We start from the raw sequence: 13,931 nt of genomic DNA on the forward strand, positions 1-13,931 counted from the left end.
AATCAGGGATTTTATAAAATCACTAATCAGTTCAGTGATTTTATAAAACTCCTGAAATTTCAGGGATTTTACAAAATCCCAGATTTTACATATTCACTGTTAAACAGATATGCGTATTGTACACAATTCATCAAAATATCCAAAAAATATACTTTTTTAAAGGAATAGCAGGATTTAAAAAAAATTATGACAGAAGCTGCATGTCAACTTGATCTTTCGATTTTGTATTCTATCATCTATAATTATATTATTCTGTTGTGGTCTCTTAAACAGCACAACGGACATATTTTCTTTGTGCACAAAAGAGCACAACATTACAAAAAGGAGCACAACATTACACAAAGGAGCACAACATAACATAAATGAACACAAAGAAGCACACAATAACACAAAGGAGTACAGAGGGATATCATAAGGACCTAAATTGTATTTTGATGTACAGATGTAGATTAATTGATATAAAATAACTGAGTTATATCGGTAACAAGATTCACGACCATGCCATTTACAAAGACAATACATATGTGTTTACAAAGACATTACATATGTGCATACACTTACGGGACCATGCCATTTACAAAGACATTACATATGTGCATACACTTACGGTACACATGATGTATACAAGTTGTAATTTAGTACAAATCATAGTTGAACAAGTTATCAATATTTTGTGAACCCTTTTTTAAATAGTTTGAAGAAAAAAAAACCAAGCACACTTTCTTTGATAAAGCTTATCACTGTCATATTTGCACGACTACAGTGTAGTCTTATAAATTACACTAATACCAAGTTTATATAGGACAGTGGAATATATTTTGGGACTTGTAATCTGGTATTAGCTATTAAATATTTAAAGAATCATACCCGATCTGGTGACCTGATTTTCTGATATATGCCAAAGAGGACTGTGCTTAATGTAAGGTTGACTTATATGATTTGTCAATAAAACCTCAACGCGTTTGACTTTTTAAAGAGTGACTTGTATTACCCAATACAAGATGGTGATTATCAAAATACTGAAAACTTGTACAAGAGATCTGTATCCGTACAAAATTAACAGAATTAAAACTTATCGAATCAATCTTCTACAAATAGTCACTGACATTGCCTTGAAATCATCGTTTTTATCTGAAAATTGTTATCAATCAACTACTTACAATAGGGTACTTTACCTTGAGGTTAACATGTGTATGTTAAAAGTAATATCCGGCTCATACAGATCCGGTGGTGATTGATCAAAGCGAACAACAGTAGTGTCTACCTTTGTATGGTTCATGATATCAAAGGCTTTCACCCAGACCTGCACGGCATATCCATCATCTATTGTATGAGGTGCTATGTCAATCGTATCGTGTTCTTGAAGAGGATTTACAATTCTCCAATTAGATTCCGAGGGTTCGGATTTTTGTCTAGTTATTTTTTCGTGTATTATTTGAAATTTGACAATGGCATGGACGTTCGGTATTGCAGACTTTGTTCTTGCCCCCTCATTGTCATCAAATTCAGCAAGAATTCTTTTGTATTCATGGCGATGTGGGTTTTCTGGATCGCTAAGTCTTGCTTCATACTTAAGAACTTTAGCTAGGAAATTTCCCTTCTCGTGTATTTCATTGAAAAAATGGCCTGTCCAGTTTACCTTTACCTGCGTTATATTATCTTTCAAATATAATGTCTGCCATATGTAATCTGTAACACTTAAAGCTGATGAGACAAACAACTGGTTTGTTGAACTTGTATCTATATGCGAAGTTTTGTCATATATAGCAATACGTCTCACGTATTCAGAATTATTAGCCCGGTCGTTGATTTCGAGAATGACTGAATATACACCGGGACCACTAGGCTCGTACATTGGAACTGATATGTTATCGGCCATTATTTCAGTTATATACAATGGCTCTGGATTATATTCAGATTTTATTTTCGGTTCTAAAAGTCCATTTTCGTCAATACTGAATTCCAATTTCCACACTTCAAAAACATATCTTAGAACACCAGACAGAGTGTCTATCCATCCACTCCAACTTCCAGTTATTGTATCCTAAAACAGTAGCACAAGACATTCATATTTTCTATCATTAAAAGGTATAGGGTTCTCTCAGTAGTTAATGCTTCTGTATTGACATGACTTCTAATACATTTTCTGAAATTCCCCGTTGAGTCAAGAAATTATTAAAAATCTAAAGTTCAAACCTCCTCAGGCAAAATTGACCTCAGAATTTAGAGATTCTTTTTTTGGGTCTAACGTTTCTACGTATTTATGCATGTCCATGGATTTAAAATCTTTTAGTTTAAGCGTTCCTGATGAAGACAAATCCAGATAAACTGTGAACACAGAGATATGTCTCGCCTTTTTGTAATTTTGATAATGCAAACGTTGAAATTATGCAAATATTCAAAGTCAATAGACCATGACTGAAGGTACATGGCTAAACAATCTCCATGGAAATGAGATGTGCCAATGATAATACAACTGCATACCTAATACCATTGACTTATCATAAGTCGTTCCGTTTAAACACAATCATTAACTTGTAAACTAGGTAAAAGTTTCAAAGTCAATGAGCCATGATGAGGGGGTGGGGCTATATAATCTCCATAGAAATGAGTCTTGCAAATGCCAATAAATTTGCATACCAAATATCACTCACTTAACATTACCGCTTTATATAATCACAAACTAATACATGTAAACTAAGCAAAGGTTTCAAAGTTAATAGACCATGACTGAGGGGACGTGGTCAAATAATCTCCATGGAAATGAGATGTGCTAATGCTTATACAACTGCATACCAATTAACATTGGCCTACCACTAATGGCTCCCCTTGAACTGACATAATCACAAACTAATACATGTAAACTAAGCGGAAGTTTCAAAGTCAAAAGACTATGACTAAGGGGGCGGAGCCAAATAATCGACATGGAAATGAGATATGCCAATGCTTATACAACTGCTTACAAAATATCACTGACCTACCACTACTGGTTCCTCATAAACTGATACATGTAAACTAAGCAAGTGTCAAAGTCAATAGACCATGACTGAGGAGGCAGGGCAAAATAATCTCCAGTGAAATGAGATGTGCCAATGCTGATACAACTGCATACCAAATATCACTGACCTACCACTAGTGGTTCACCATAACCTGGACCTAATCACAAACTAATACATTGTTGACGTCACCGCCGACGACGCCGGAAACAGCATACCTATGTCTCGCTTTTTGACTCCGTCTTTGACGCACGAAATGAATAAAGCGATGTTTCATCATTGAATTTATTAAACATTATGGAGGTTAATATAATAAAAAAAATCTATGGTTCCGTTTTCTTCTTCTTCAGTGCACTAAGTTCTTCCTTTATAAAGGCTATTGGGGGGACATAAAGGTTTAGACTATCTGTTTTACTATCAATATAGTTGAAATGTGTTAAATACTCAAAAGGAAACTGTCCATGGTGACGAAATATATCAGTTTATGTTGGAAATACCCAAAAGGCAATCAGAAACCATAAATGAAAACTTGAAGACAAATAACACCAACGGTCAACTAGAATACCTCTTTCGATAAAAAGCACGAACTACTTATAATACTAGAAAAGCCAGGAAATAATGCTATTAACAGAATTATATCCCAAATCGAGATAACTAACATCAATTTGAAAAACGAAACCAAAAATCGAGAGATTAAAACCCGATTTTAAAATTAAACAATTACAAATCGAAGACAAAAATATAGCACTAGGATTCTAAATCAAAGAAACACAGACAATTCGAAGAAGTTTACAATTACACACCAGCTGCTTTATGCATTTTTGTTTTACAGAGGTTATTCTCATTTTATATAGGATATTAAAAACTGCATGGACCTTGAAAACAGTGCCATCAAAACTTCTTTTAAAAGTGCTGATGCAAACACAAACCTGAGTAATATCCTTGTTTAATGTCATTGCAGAATCCAAATTGCATGCTGAATCACCAGTTGTAGAACAATGGATTGGTACGTCATAATCAAAACGAAACTCGATGACATTTTGCGACATTGGACCAATGAAATATTCTGTATCTGTCACGTTACCGTAGTCTGTGTTTATCAAAACTCTGTATCCACCAGATATCACAATAAATTTAAGGGAATACCTAGTAGTAAAATAAAACAATTGAATATATGTTATATCGATCCATTGTTTAAAATAACCACATACACACTCACATACCTACCCCTCCCAAGAAGCAATTATTTAGTTCGCTTAAGCTTAACTTCTCTAATTAGTATTATTCTGATTTTGGCGCAATTGTTAGGCTTATATCCAGATGAAATTAATCAAAATACACGTGCTTATACCTAAATTTTGGCATGGAGCTTCGAGATATTTGTAAATTTTTAAATAAAAGACACATTTTCACTTTAACAGTCGGTTATGGTATGTGCAAATACATGTGGATATTTTTTTTAATTTAATTTGAAGACTATCATGTTTTTCGGTAGTTATTATCATAATGATGCATTTTCGCAATTATGCGATGACAGATGATGGTAACTGGTTCCTGACGACTTCCGGTCATCCATCGACCATTACAGAATAAAATAAAATAAAAACTGGTAGAACGAACTGTACTAGAGTTTGTTTGACCTTAAGCTTTCGTTTAGTATATAGATTTTGTAATTGCCAGAACTTTTCATAAGGGGGGGGCGCTGAATGACTTAAGGGGGGCCCGCTCCAGTCATGCTTCAGTGATTCCATATATGATCAACCAAATTTTTCTCACGAAAGGGGGGGGGGGGGCCCGGGCCCCCAGGTCCCCCTGGATCCGCCTATGCCATGGATTCGATTGATTGGCGTTTACTCAATATTTCATGTATATTCGTCTAACATCGGGCCCGGTATGAAAGAACATACCGGAAAGTAGTACATATTTTAAACAAAATAGTTCCTTTTGTTGTTCGATAGAAGAGAGGCGAAAGATACCAATGTGACATTCGAACTCATAAGTCGGAAATAAACTGACAAAAGCATGGCTGAAAAAGGAAAAGACCAACAGAAAAACAACATTTTACAGTACAAAAACGCAACATAGAAAACAAAAGACTGAGCAATACGAGCTACACCAAAAGCTGGGGTGACATGAAAAAGGAAAAGACCAACAGAAAAACAACATTTTACAGTACAAAAACGCAACATAGAAAACAAAAGACTGAGCAATACGAGCTACACCAAAAGCTGGGGTGACAATAACAATCTTACGATTAAAGTAAATTAAAGTCATATGAAACTTCAAATTTAAAAAATAATGAATATGTTTCATATACTTGAATGGCTAAGTTTTTCGATAAAACAAGTGTACGTGAACTTTCTTGTAAAAGAAAATCCTTTATATTAACAAAATCTTCATAAATGTATTGCTATGGAATTATTGTCTTCCCGTACAACTAAATCGCCGATATTTTACAGTATGCATAACTCTCGTTAGAACTTCGGCCACCGCACAACGCACTAGCGAGGGAAACCCGTGATGAAAGAAACACACTTGCAATGGGAGTAATAGTAATAAAAGATTCTTAAAGAACAAATCAAATACACCAAATCATTTAACAACTGAATAAAATCTACTCCACTGCATTTCAATCAACAAAAAACACTATAAACTTTAAAATTTTCAGTTCAAGTTATTACATAGAATTATAGATACACATTCTTTTCTTTATAAATGTGGTTTAACAGAAACAGAAATGTGCACTTTTTGCACTGAAACCAAAGAAAGCTTGTTGCATATCTTTAGGGAATGTGTATACAGTAGACATAATTGGATTGCACTTCAAAACTAATAATTAAACTGTGGGTTTATCCTGAAACAGATAGATGCAAAGGATATTATTTTTGGTACTGGGGAAATTTTTGATCCATATAATGTTGATTTTAAAATATTATATTTATAGCTGTAAAAATTCGGGAGAAAAACCTTATGTGAAAGGTTGCACTGAATTTTTATAATATTGTGGTAGAATAGAAAAAAACATACGGTGAATTATTTATCCCCATACACAAAAAGAATATATGATTAAAAATGGTTGCCATTATGTGATTTAAATATTGCATAACTGGTACAAAAAAAAATAGTTATATATTTTTTTTTATGTTTTGCTATTTTACAGTTTAAAGGAAATATCTTAAAGACTATACTTGCAACTGTAACTGTACAAATGTAATCAAGCTTGGTGTTTTCTGTCTTGATGTAAAAAAATAAACAAATAACAAAAACAAAACTATATCAACAAATATGAACGCTTGGAAAATAAAAAAAAATCATGACTCTATCAATTCACCTATTTTTTTTACATGCTCCACAAAAAAAAACGTGCATACAGGACTTAGTTTAGTACATATGCATGCACTGGTTCAAAAAATTTCGATAACATTATAATTCAAAGACACACGTTTCATATGACTTTACATGTAAAACAAAACCCTAAAACAAAACAAAACAAAACAAAACCAAAAAGAATCTCACACATCGCCGGATGACAGTGAAATGTCGTTTCTTGTTTCTTTAAAACACTTCAAGTCTTCTACAGGATTATCATTAGTTGGTTCTATGCATGTTAAATTGTTTCTGTCTGCTACATATATACTACCTAAAGTGTAAAACAAAATATTTTTAATTAAGAAATGTTTTTTATCAGTTCATGCTCTGTCTGCGCTCATTTTTACATGGGTAGGCATTACATTTGTTAAGTGTTGGCAAGAAACTTTCGAAAAGCATGCAATATCGTTTGAAGAACAAACAAACAAAAAAAAGTCTGAAAAAAAAACAAGGATTAAAAGGGTTCAAATACATATAGACTTACTTTTAAATTTTTTTTAATGTAATTCCTGACGAGGAACTCTCGCAGAATGTCCATTTTCATTCCAGTTTTATTCAAAATACGTTTCAAATTCAATTTCGACTTCAAGCACGTGTATTTCATGTTTTATTGGAATAAGAACATGGGTTTGTTTACAACTAAGAGGAGAGTGTCATAATATGATATCGCGAATAGAAAAAATGTTTGTTACAAATTGATCACAATAATCAACTGCCAATTATTGCATATTTAATCAAGGAATTCAAACATTAACAAATATCCAACGATTGACCGAACAACACATTAATTTACGAATGCGCGTAGCTTGGTCTGCTTACTTTACCGGAGCACCTGAGATCACCCAAAGTTTTTGTTGGGTTAATGTTGCTCAGTCTGAAGTTTTCTGTGAAGTGTTTTGTGAACTATTGTTATCGCTATTTTACGAAAATTTCCTTTGATCTTACTGACTGATAATTTCCTTTCTCAGAGGAGTCGAGTGATATGAAAATTATCGCTAGAAACTAAGGGGGCACGTGCCGTTGCTAATGAAATTGACATGAAATTGACAACGTCGTCATAGGTAAAATAGCGATAAACAGATTATCATTGGTCATCTCAACTCGATTGCTTTTCTCGCTTTCGCCGTACCGGCTCAAGCGAGAACATCAATCTCGTTGCGATGATCAATGATAATCTATAATTCTCATCTCGTCTTTCGTTGTTTGCCATGGCGTTGTCAGTTTCTCTCGACTTCTGAGTTTTGAATGTCACCTGTTATCTTTCACCTCTTTTTTTTTTATTTGTTGATCGGACACTGAATGAACATTTGCTTAAAAGTAAACATATTTTTCACAAAAAAATATAAAAGTAACAAAACAAAAGTATGGCTATATCAATGATATTTAACCAGTACGACAGACATTTGCTACTCGAATGAAAAGAAAATCAGAAAATTAGAATTAACACACACACAAGACAACAACAACAACAACAAAAACATGACTAAAATAATTACTGAAAAATCTTTATTTCTATCACCCGAATTGATAGAACACAAAATGGGGTAATATCAGTTTTTCACTGGTATGTTCTTCCCTTTATGTGAAAAAACTGCATTGTTCAGAGAAGTCATTTAGGCATCGCAGGTCTGTTCTCAAAATGTTAACATTCATTAACTATTCGATATCCTATCATTTATAAACCGTTTCATTTCATTAGTTATTAGTATGTTACAAAAAATGTTACATACCATCTTGATTAATTTTTGTGTGCTTAATCTCAAAATGAGCATTGACTATCCCATAACTAGTATTTCCGATATAATCCGGAATGTTTGGCATATATCCAAATAATTCATCAGCATCAAATGTAGCTATAATATTACATTGTAGAATATTAAATTGTGGATTATTTGTCCACGTGATATCGATTCCAGTCTTGTCAGTAGCGTCAATTTTATATTCAGAAATAAGTTGATGTGTAGTTGCCTTTCGTCTTGTAAAGGTTGCATTACTCTGTTCGATCACAGGAGTGAAGTTTGCTGAAACTATAAATTCAGTTCTATTATTGAAGCTGTATCAGATGTACTCGCATCTCTGTAATATTGTTGCTTTCAAAGATTAAATAAAAAATATTTACTTCAATTTCGATTAAACAAATCACAACAAACCATATCAAAGGCTAAAAAAAAAACACAAAAAAAAAACCAAATAAACAATTCAAATGATCGTGCACAGTAATATCGGAATAATCAAAATATTTCCTCAATAGATTCAGAATGCAAGGTATCAAATTAAACGGATTTAATTGACTGTGTTTTTCTTAAAAACTTTGTTCAGAAACGATTAGAAATAGAAAACCAAAGAAGATATGAGCAATAAAATAAAAATAAATATCATGAGTTAAAACTGTTTAATGGCAACCATTTACATTGGCACCGGTTTAAAACTGTATCGTAAGAACGAATTTCAAATTTATTCCAGGACATTAAATACTCATTGTGTAATCAACACGGACTTGATGTTTTGCATATAACAGAAATATTATAAAAATCCTTGTTAGTGCATACATAATAAACATGTTTCTCCACCAAATCCATCAGAACAGATGCAATTATCTGGTTCTGTTCTGTTAGTACCGTTCATAGAGCTATCAGTGGTGGTAATAACAGTGGGAACAGTCGTCATACTCGTATCAGTCATGTTAGCAGTACTGGAACCAAGACATCTTCCTGGGTAACAGGGATCCAGATGGGAACATGATGCAGCTATAAGATATGACAGGAATTTGTGACGTAAATTTCTTTTAAAAGCATACGACTTTACAAAGTTGCATTTATGTATTGAAATCAAATACCAAAAGGCTTTACTTTGTTCGTTGTCTTTATTTCGATTCGACAAGTAAAGTCTATTTGTTTATAGTATATTTATTGTATCTCACTTCTCCAACCCCTTAGCCTTGATAGGGTCGAGTGAATGTAGTAATGTCTTTCTATGTTGTGATGTTACACTATTGTTTCAGATAAGGGTAAAGGTTTGGTACCATTAAAACGTTTAAACCCGCTGCAATTGTTTGCACCTGTCCTAAGTCAGGAATCTGATGTTCAGTTGTTGTCGTTTGTTGATGTGGTTCATAAGTGTTTCTCGTTTTTTATATAGATTAGACCGTTGGTTTTCCCGTTTGAATGGTTTTACACTAGTAATTTTTGGGGCCCTTTATAGCTTTATGTTCGATGTGAGCCAAGGCTCCGTGTTGAAGACCGTACTTTGACCTATAATGGTTTACTTTTATAAATTTGGACTTGGATGGAGAGTTGTCTCATTGGCACTCATACCACATCTTCTTATATCTATATAATATGGCAAAATAATGTTTACTTTTAATTATTTAACATTATTTGATCATCGACAGTGATTTAACAGCGTCAGTATAACTTCAAAAACACTTCATAATTTCTCATTTAAAAATATCAATATACGTGAAATATGAATATGAAATGTAATGTGTCATAACATTCGTTATGTTTTTAAAAGCAAAGAATAGAGCTGAAAGTAAGGAAATTTACTGAAAGTTTTCACAGTGTCATTTAAATAGCCTCTCTACAGATTTCATTTAAAAAAAACTATAATATTACATCTCTTTAGTTTTTAAATGTAAAGATGATTGCTTGTCTTGAATTTACGTTTTGTATATGCTATGACTGCATGTTATTTTTTTTTTACCTTTGCTTTGTGTATATAACATAGCCATGTACGATATCTTTTTGTAATCAACGGTTTCCGATTACTTCCTTAATATTTTAAAGATTTTCTTGAAGATAACAAAAACATATATACCAATAAACACGAATGTAGATTTTGAATCATTTAAATCAGCCGTATGTCGTTGGTTCGTGTCTGTCATATCTGTTTTTCGTAAATAGTTTTGTTATAAATTAGGCCGTTAGTTTTCTCAATTGAAATGTGTCACATTTTTCATGTCGGGGCCTTTTATAGCCGACTAAACGGTATGGGGTTTTCTCATTGTTGAAGGCCGTCAGGTTGTCTATAATTGCTTACATCCATTCCATTTGAACTTTGGTGGATAGTTGACTCATTTGCAATTATACCACATCTCCTTATTTTTTATATATGAAAAATACCAAGCATAGTGCTTTAGACAATTATGATAGAACAGAAGAGTGTGTAACAGGGTTAATATATTTGATGTTTACTTACTTCCATCACAAAAATCACCTTCAAAACCAGCAGCGCACTCGCATTCATTAGGATTAACACATGTTCCTCCATTTTGACAAGGTGGGATACAGATTGCTTAAATGGGATATTTGATAAACATACATTACAATACATCTGTAAATTTCATACAAATAACATATATGTAGAAAAATGTGAGAAGAGCACAATTTAGTTACTTCACCAGTTACATATAATACATTTTCTCTAATTCTTCGTCAATTTATCCCTTTCTGCACCCATTGTATAAAAAAAATTTAAACAACGTGTGGTTCGTTTAATCTCAGTTCTTCATTGGTTAAAATCCGATTATGACGTCGAATTTTCTTGCTTTCCTCTGAATTTCCTATTGTGACGACATGAAAAAAGGCGACCATGCCTGATGACGTCACATAGAAAGAACACATCTTTTTGCAGATCATTCGAAAAGAAGGAATAAATTTGCCTGCGTATTGTTTGAAAATCATTAGAGAAACAGATTCCACCACCAAATCTCGTGTAATACGATATTTATCCACTCTCGACAGTTAAATTTTAAATATTTAAAACGCTCGGCGAGCCTCGCGTTTTAAATTTGAAAATTTAACTGTCTCGAGTGGATAAATATCGTATCACACTCGATGCAGTGGTAGAATCTATATTTATTCTGAACATTTCTTACTGTTTTCATTGTCATTATTTATAAAGTGTTATTATCGTTTGGATGTTTTCCTGTATATAGAACATCTCAATTGATTTGGGGCCTCGGTGGCCGAGTGGTCTAAGTAGTTACTACTGTAATCACTAGCCAGTCAACACTGAGGTTGTCAGTTCGAACCCCGCTCGTGCGGATGCACTCGACTCCAATCTTAATTGACTAGGATTGTCAGTTTTCCTATCGAAGGTCGGTGGTTTTCTCCGGGTACTCCGGCTTCCTCCACCAATAAAAACTGGCCGCCACGAAATAGCCCAAAAGCGGTGCTTAAAAGTGGCGTTAAAACACCAAAAATCAATCAAATCAATCTCAATTGATTCATTTAATATCAAAGAACGTTACATAAGCCATAATACAATCATATAGAAAAATGGACACCTTGAGTCATATAATAGCTATATAGTAATGTTGTTGTAAGTTTTGTTTCATCGTCATTTCTTATATTTACATATCCCATTATTAATTAGCAAACGGAGTATCCAATGAAACATTAGGAAACGTCTTCAACATGCACAAAGTGGTACTGTACTTGTGATTTCAAAGTTTGTAAAGTAGCGAAACATAGGACTTCAATATGTATATGTTCAAGTATAGCAAATTAAAATGTTGTAATACACATTGTCTTCCAAATATATTTTCATTCATTAAGTTTAAGTGAAGTATCATATGTTTTTGTTAGGTTCCGTGAATTTAACTGGCTAAAAGATTATAATTCCACAATTTATGAGAAGCTTATATTTGTATTCAGCTTTATATATTTTAATAATCAATGAGAAACTCGCAAAATGAAACGAAGAGCTATCTCAAACTTACGGATGTTACCGGAGATCTGTCTATTTTACGGATATTACCGAAGATCGGATTCAAACTTGCGAATGTTACCGAAAATCTGTCTCAAACTAACGGATGATTCTTAACTTACAGATGTTACCGAAGATATTATCAAACTTACGGATATAACCGAAGATCTATATCAAACTTACGGATGTTACCGAAAGCCTATCTCAAACTTACGGATGTTACAGTTCTGATCACCGTTATGTTCCCATCCTGGACAACAAATTTGTTCTGATGTGTAATATGGAGTGTTTCTAGCTGATCGGCCACAACACCTGTATATATTTAAAACAATCACATTTATAAAGTTAAAAAAAATAAAGGTTTGCTTTATTGTTGGTGGAACATGAAACTACTAACACCTATGTTTATCAACTTTGAAAGAATAACTATTCTCATTTATCAGATAACAAAATAAATCTCATAAAACCAGTTTGACCGATACAGTAGTATATAAACGATCTCTAAAAGAAAAGATTCACGATGCTTTGCCAACTTATAAAAAAAAATAATAAACAAATTGTATGAAGTAACTCACTAAAATCTCAAATACTTTAGCTGTTATTGGATTTGGTCATACATGCAGGTAAAGTTCGTTAACTTGTCTTTCTTCAATTTGATGTTATCAATATAAGTCTGTGGAGTTATTATTTGAGTTAGTGTATGACCATAAAAAATGAACATATATTGTGCTGGGATATAACAAATTACAAAGTATTATAAATTTAAATAAATATTTTCTGTGTTTGATTTCAGTCCATATTCCTTTGCATCTTCGACAATGCTTTTTTAATTTATGTTGTTATTTATTCATGGAATTTTTACTGACAAGATTTTCTTACCACCAGAGTCTTTTACAGCTACAGTAGTAACTCGTTCTGTACTTTAGTTTTTTCCTGGTGCAGCTATGTCTAAAACGAACAAGTAATAAAAATACAGAGAAGATTCAAACCCATGTGAATAAGAAGACAAAGAGCAAGGAAATTATAATAAAAAGAAAATCAGTGGCATAGTATTAATGATGCAGATCACAATGTCTCACACATGTATATATAATATAGGCTGATATAATAACTGGATATGTGTTACACTGACAATTGGATATGTGTCACACATGTATATAGGCTGACATGACAACTGGATATGTGTCACACATGTATGTATATTAGGCTGATATGAGAATTGGATATGTGTCACGCATGTATATAGGCTGATATGACATCTGGATATGTGTCACACCTATATATAGGCTGAGATGACAACTGGATATATGTCACACATGTGTATAGGCCGATATGACAACTTGATATGTGTCGTAAAATGTATATAGGCTGATATGACAATTGGATATGTGTTACAAATGTATATAGGCTGATATGGCAACTGGATATGTGTCACACATATATATAGGCTGATATGACAACTGGATATGTGTTACACATGTATATATGTTGATATGAGATAATCCTTCTCCGTCGTTTGACAAAATAATGTTTTCGCTTACTCCCAGAAAATATCTTCGTCTTAATATTTTCTGCTTCCAAATTAGCAAGAGAGTTATTTTTTATGTTGTACAATCTGATCATCCAACTTAACTCAGTGGCAGGCAAACACTAAAATCAAAGACAATAAATCTATGAAAAATGCATTTTATTGATCAGGTTGATCTTTCTTTCTTAAATATGATATGTTTCAAAAAATGAAAAGCTAGATAAAATAGTATTAAGCCACATTGGGAAGAAGAAGATGTTATTAGTGATTGGTGCTATGATATAATAAAAGACAGAAGAAAGAAGAAACAAGTGGACATTTAAAACCAT

At 32.9% G+C, this 13,931-nt stretch overlaps 1 protein-coding gene across 1 annotated transcript in view; it reads right to left on the bottom strand.

Moving 5' to 3' along the window:
• Positions 1-13,931, bottom strand: part of LOC127731083 (uncharacterized) — a 54,769-nt gene that overhangs the window by 29,058 nt on the left and 11,780 nt on the right. The window contains exons 2-9 of the mRNA XM_052239943.1: positions 12,954-13,022; positions 12,289-12,386; positions 10,563-10,658; positions 8,915-9,112; positions 8,096-8,392; positions 6,513-6,636; positions 3,926-4,142; positions 1,176-2,044 (exon numbers count right to left, since the gene is read on the bottom strand). Coding sequence (XP_052095903.1) covers positions 1,176-2,044; positions 3,926-4,142; positions 6,513-6,636; positions 8,096-8,392; positions 8,915-9,112; positions 10,563-10,658; positions 12,289-12,386; positions 12,954-13,022 — 1,968 coding nt within the window. The remainder of the gene's footprint in view (positions 1-1,175; positions 2,045-3,925; positions 4,143-6,512; positions 6,637-8,095; positions 8,393-8,914; positions 9,113-10,562; positions 10,659-12,288; positions 12,387-12,953; positions 13,023-13,931) is intronic.

The sequence above is a fragment of the Mytilus californianus genome, unplaced genomic scaffold, assembly GCF_021869535.1.
Source record: "Mytilus californianus isolate M0D057914Y unplaced genomic scaffold, xbMytCali1.0.p SCAF_2, whole genome shotgun sequence".
Classification (NCBI taxonomy): domain Eukaryota; kingdom Metazoa; phylum Mollusca; class Bivalvia; order Mytilida; family Mytilidae; genus Mytilus; species Mytilus californianus.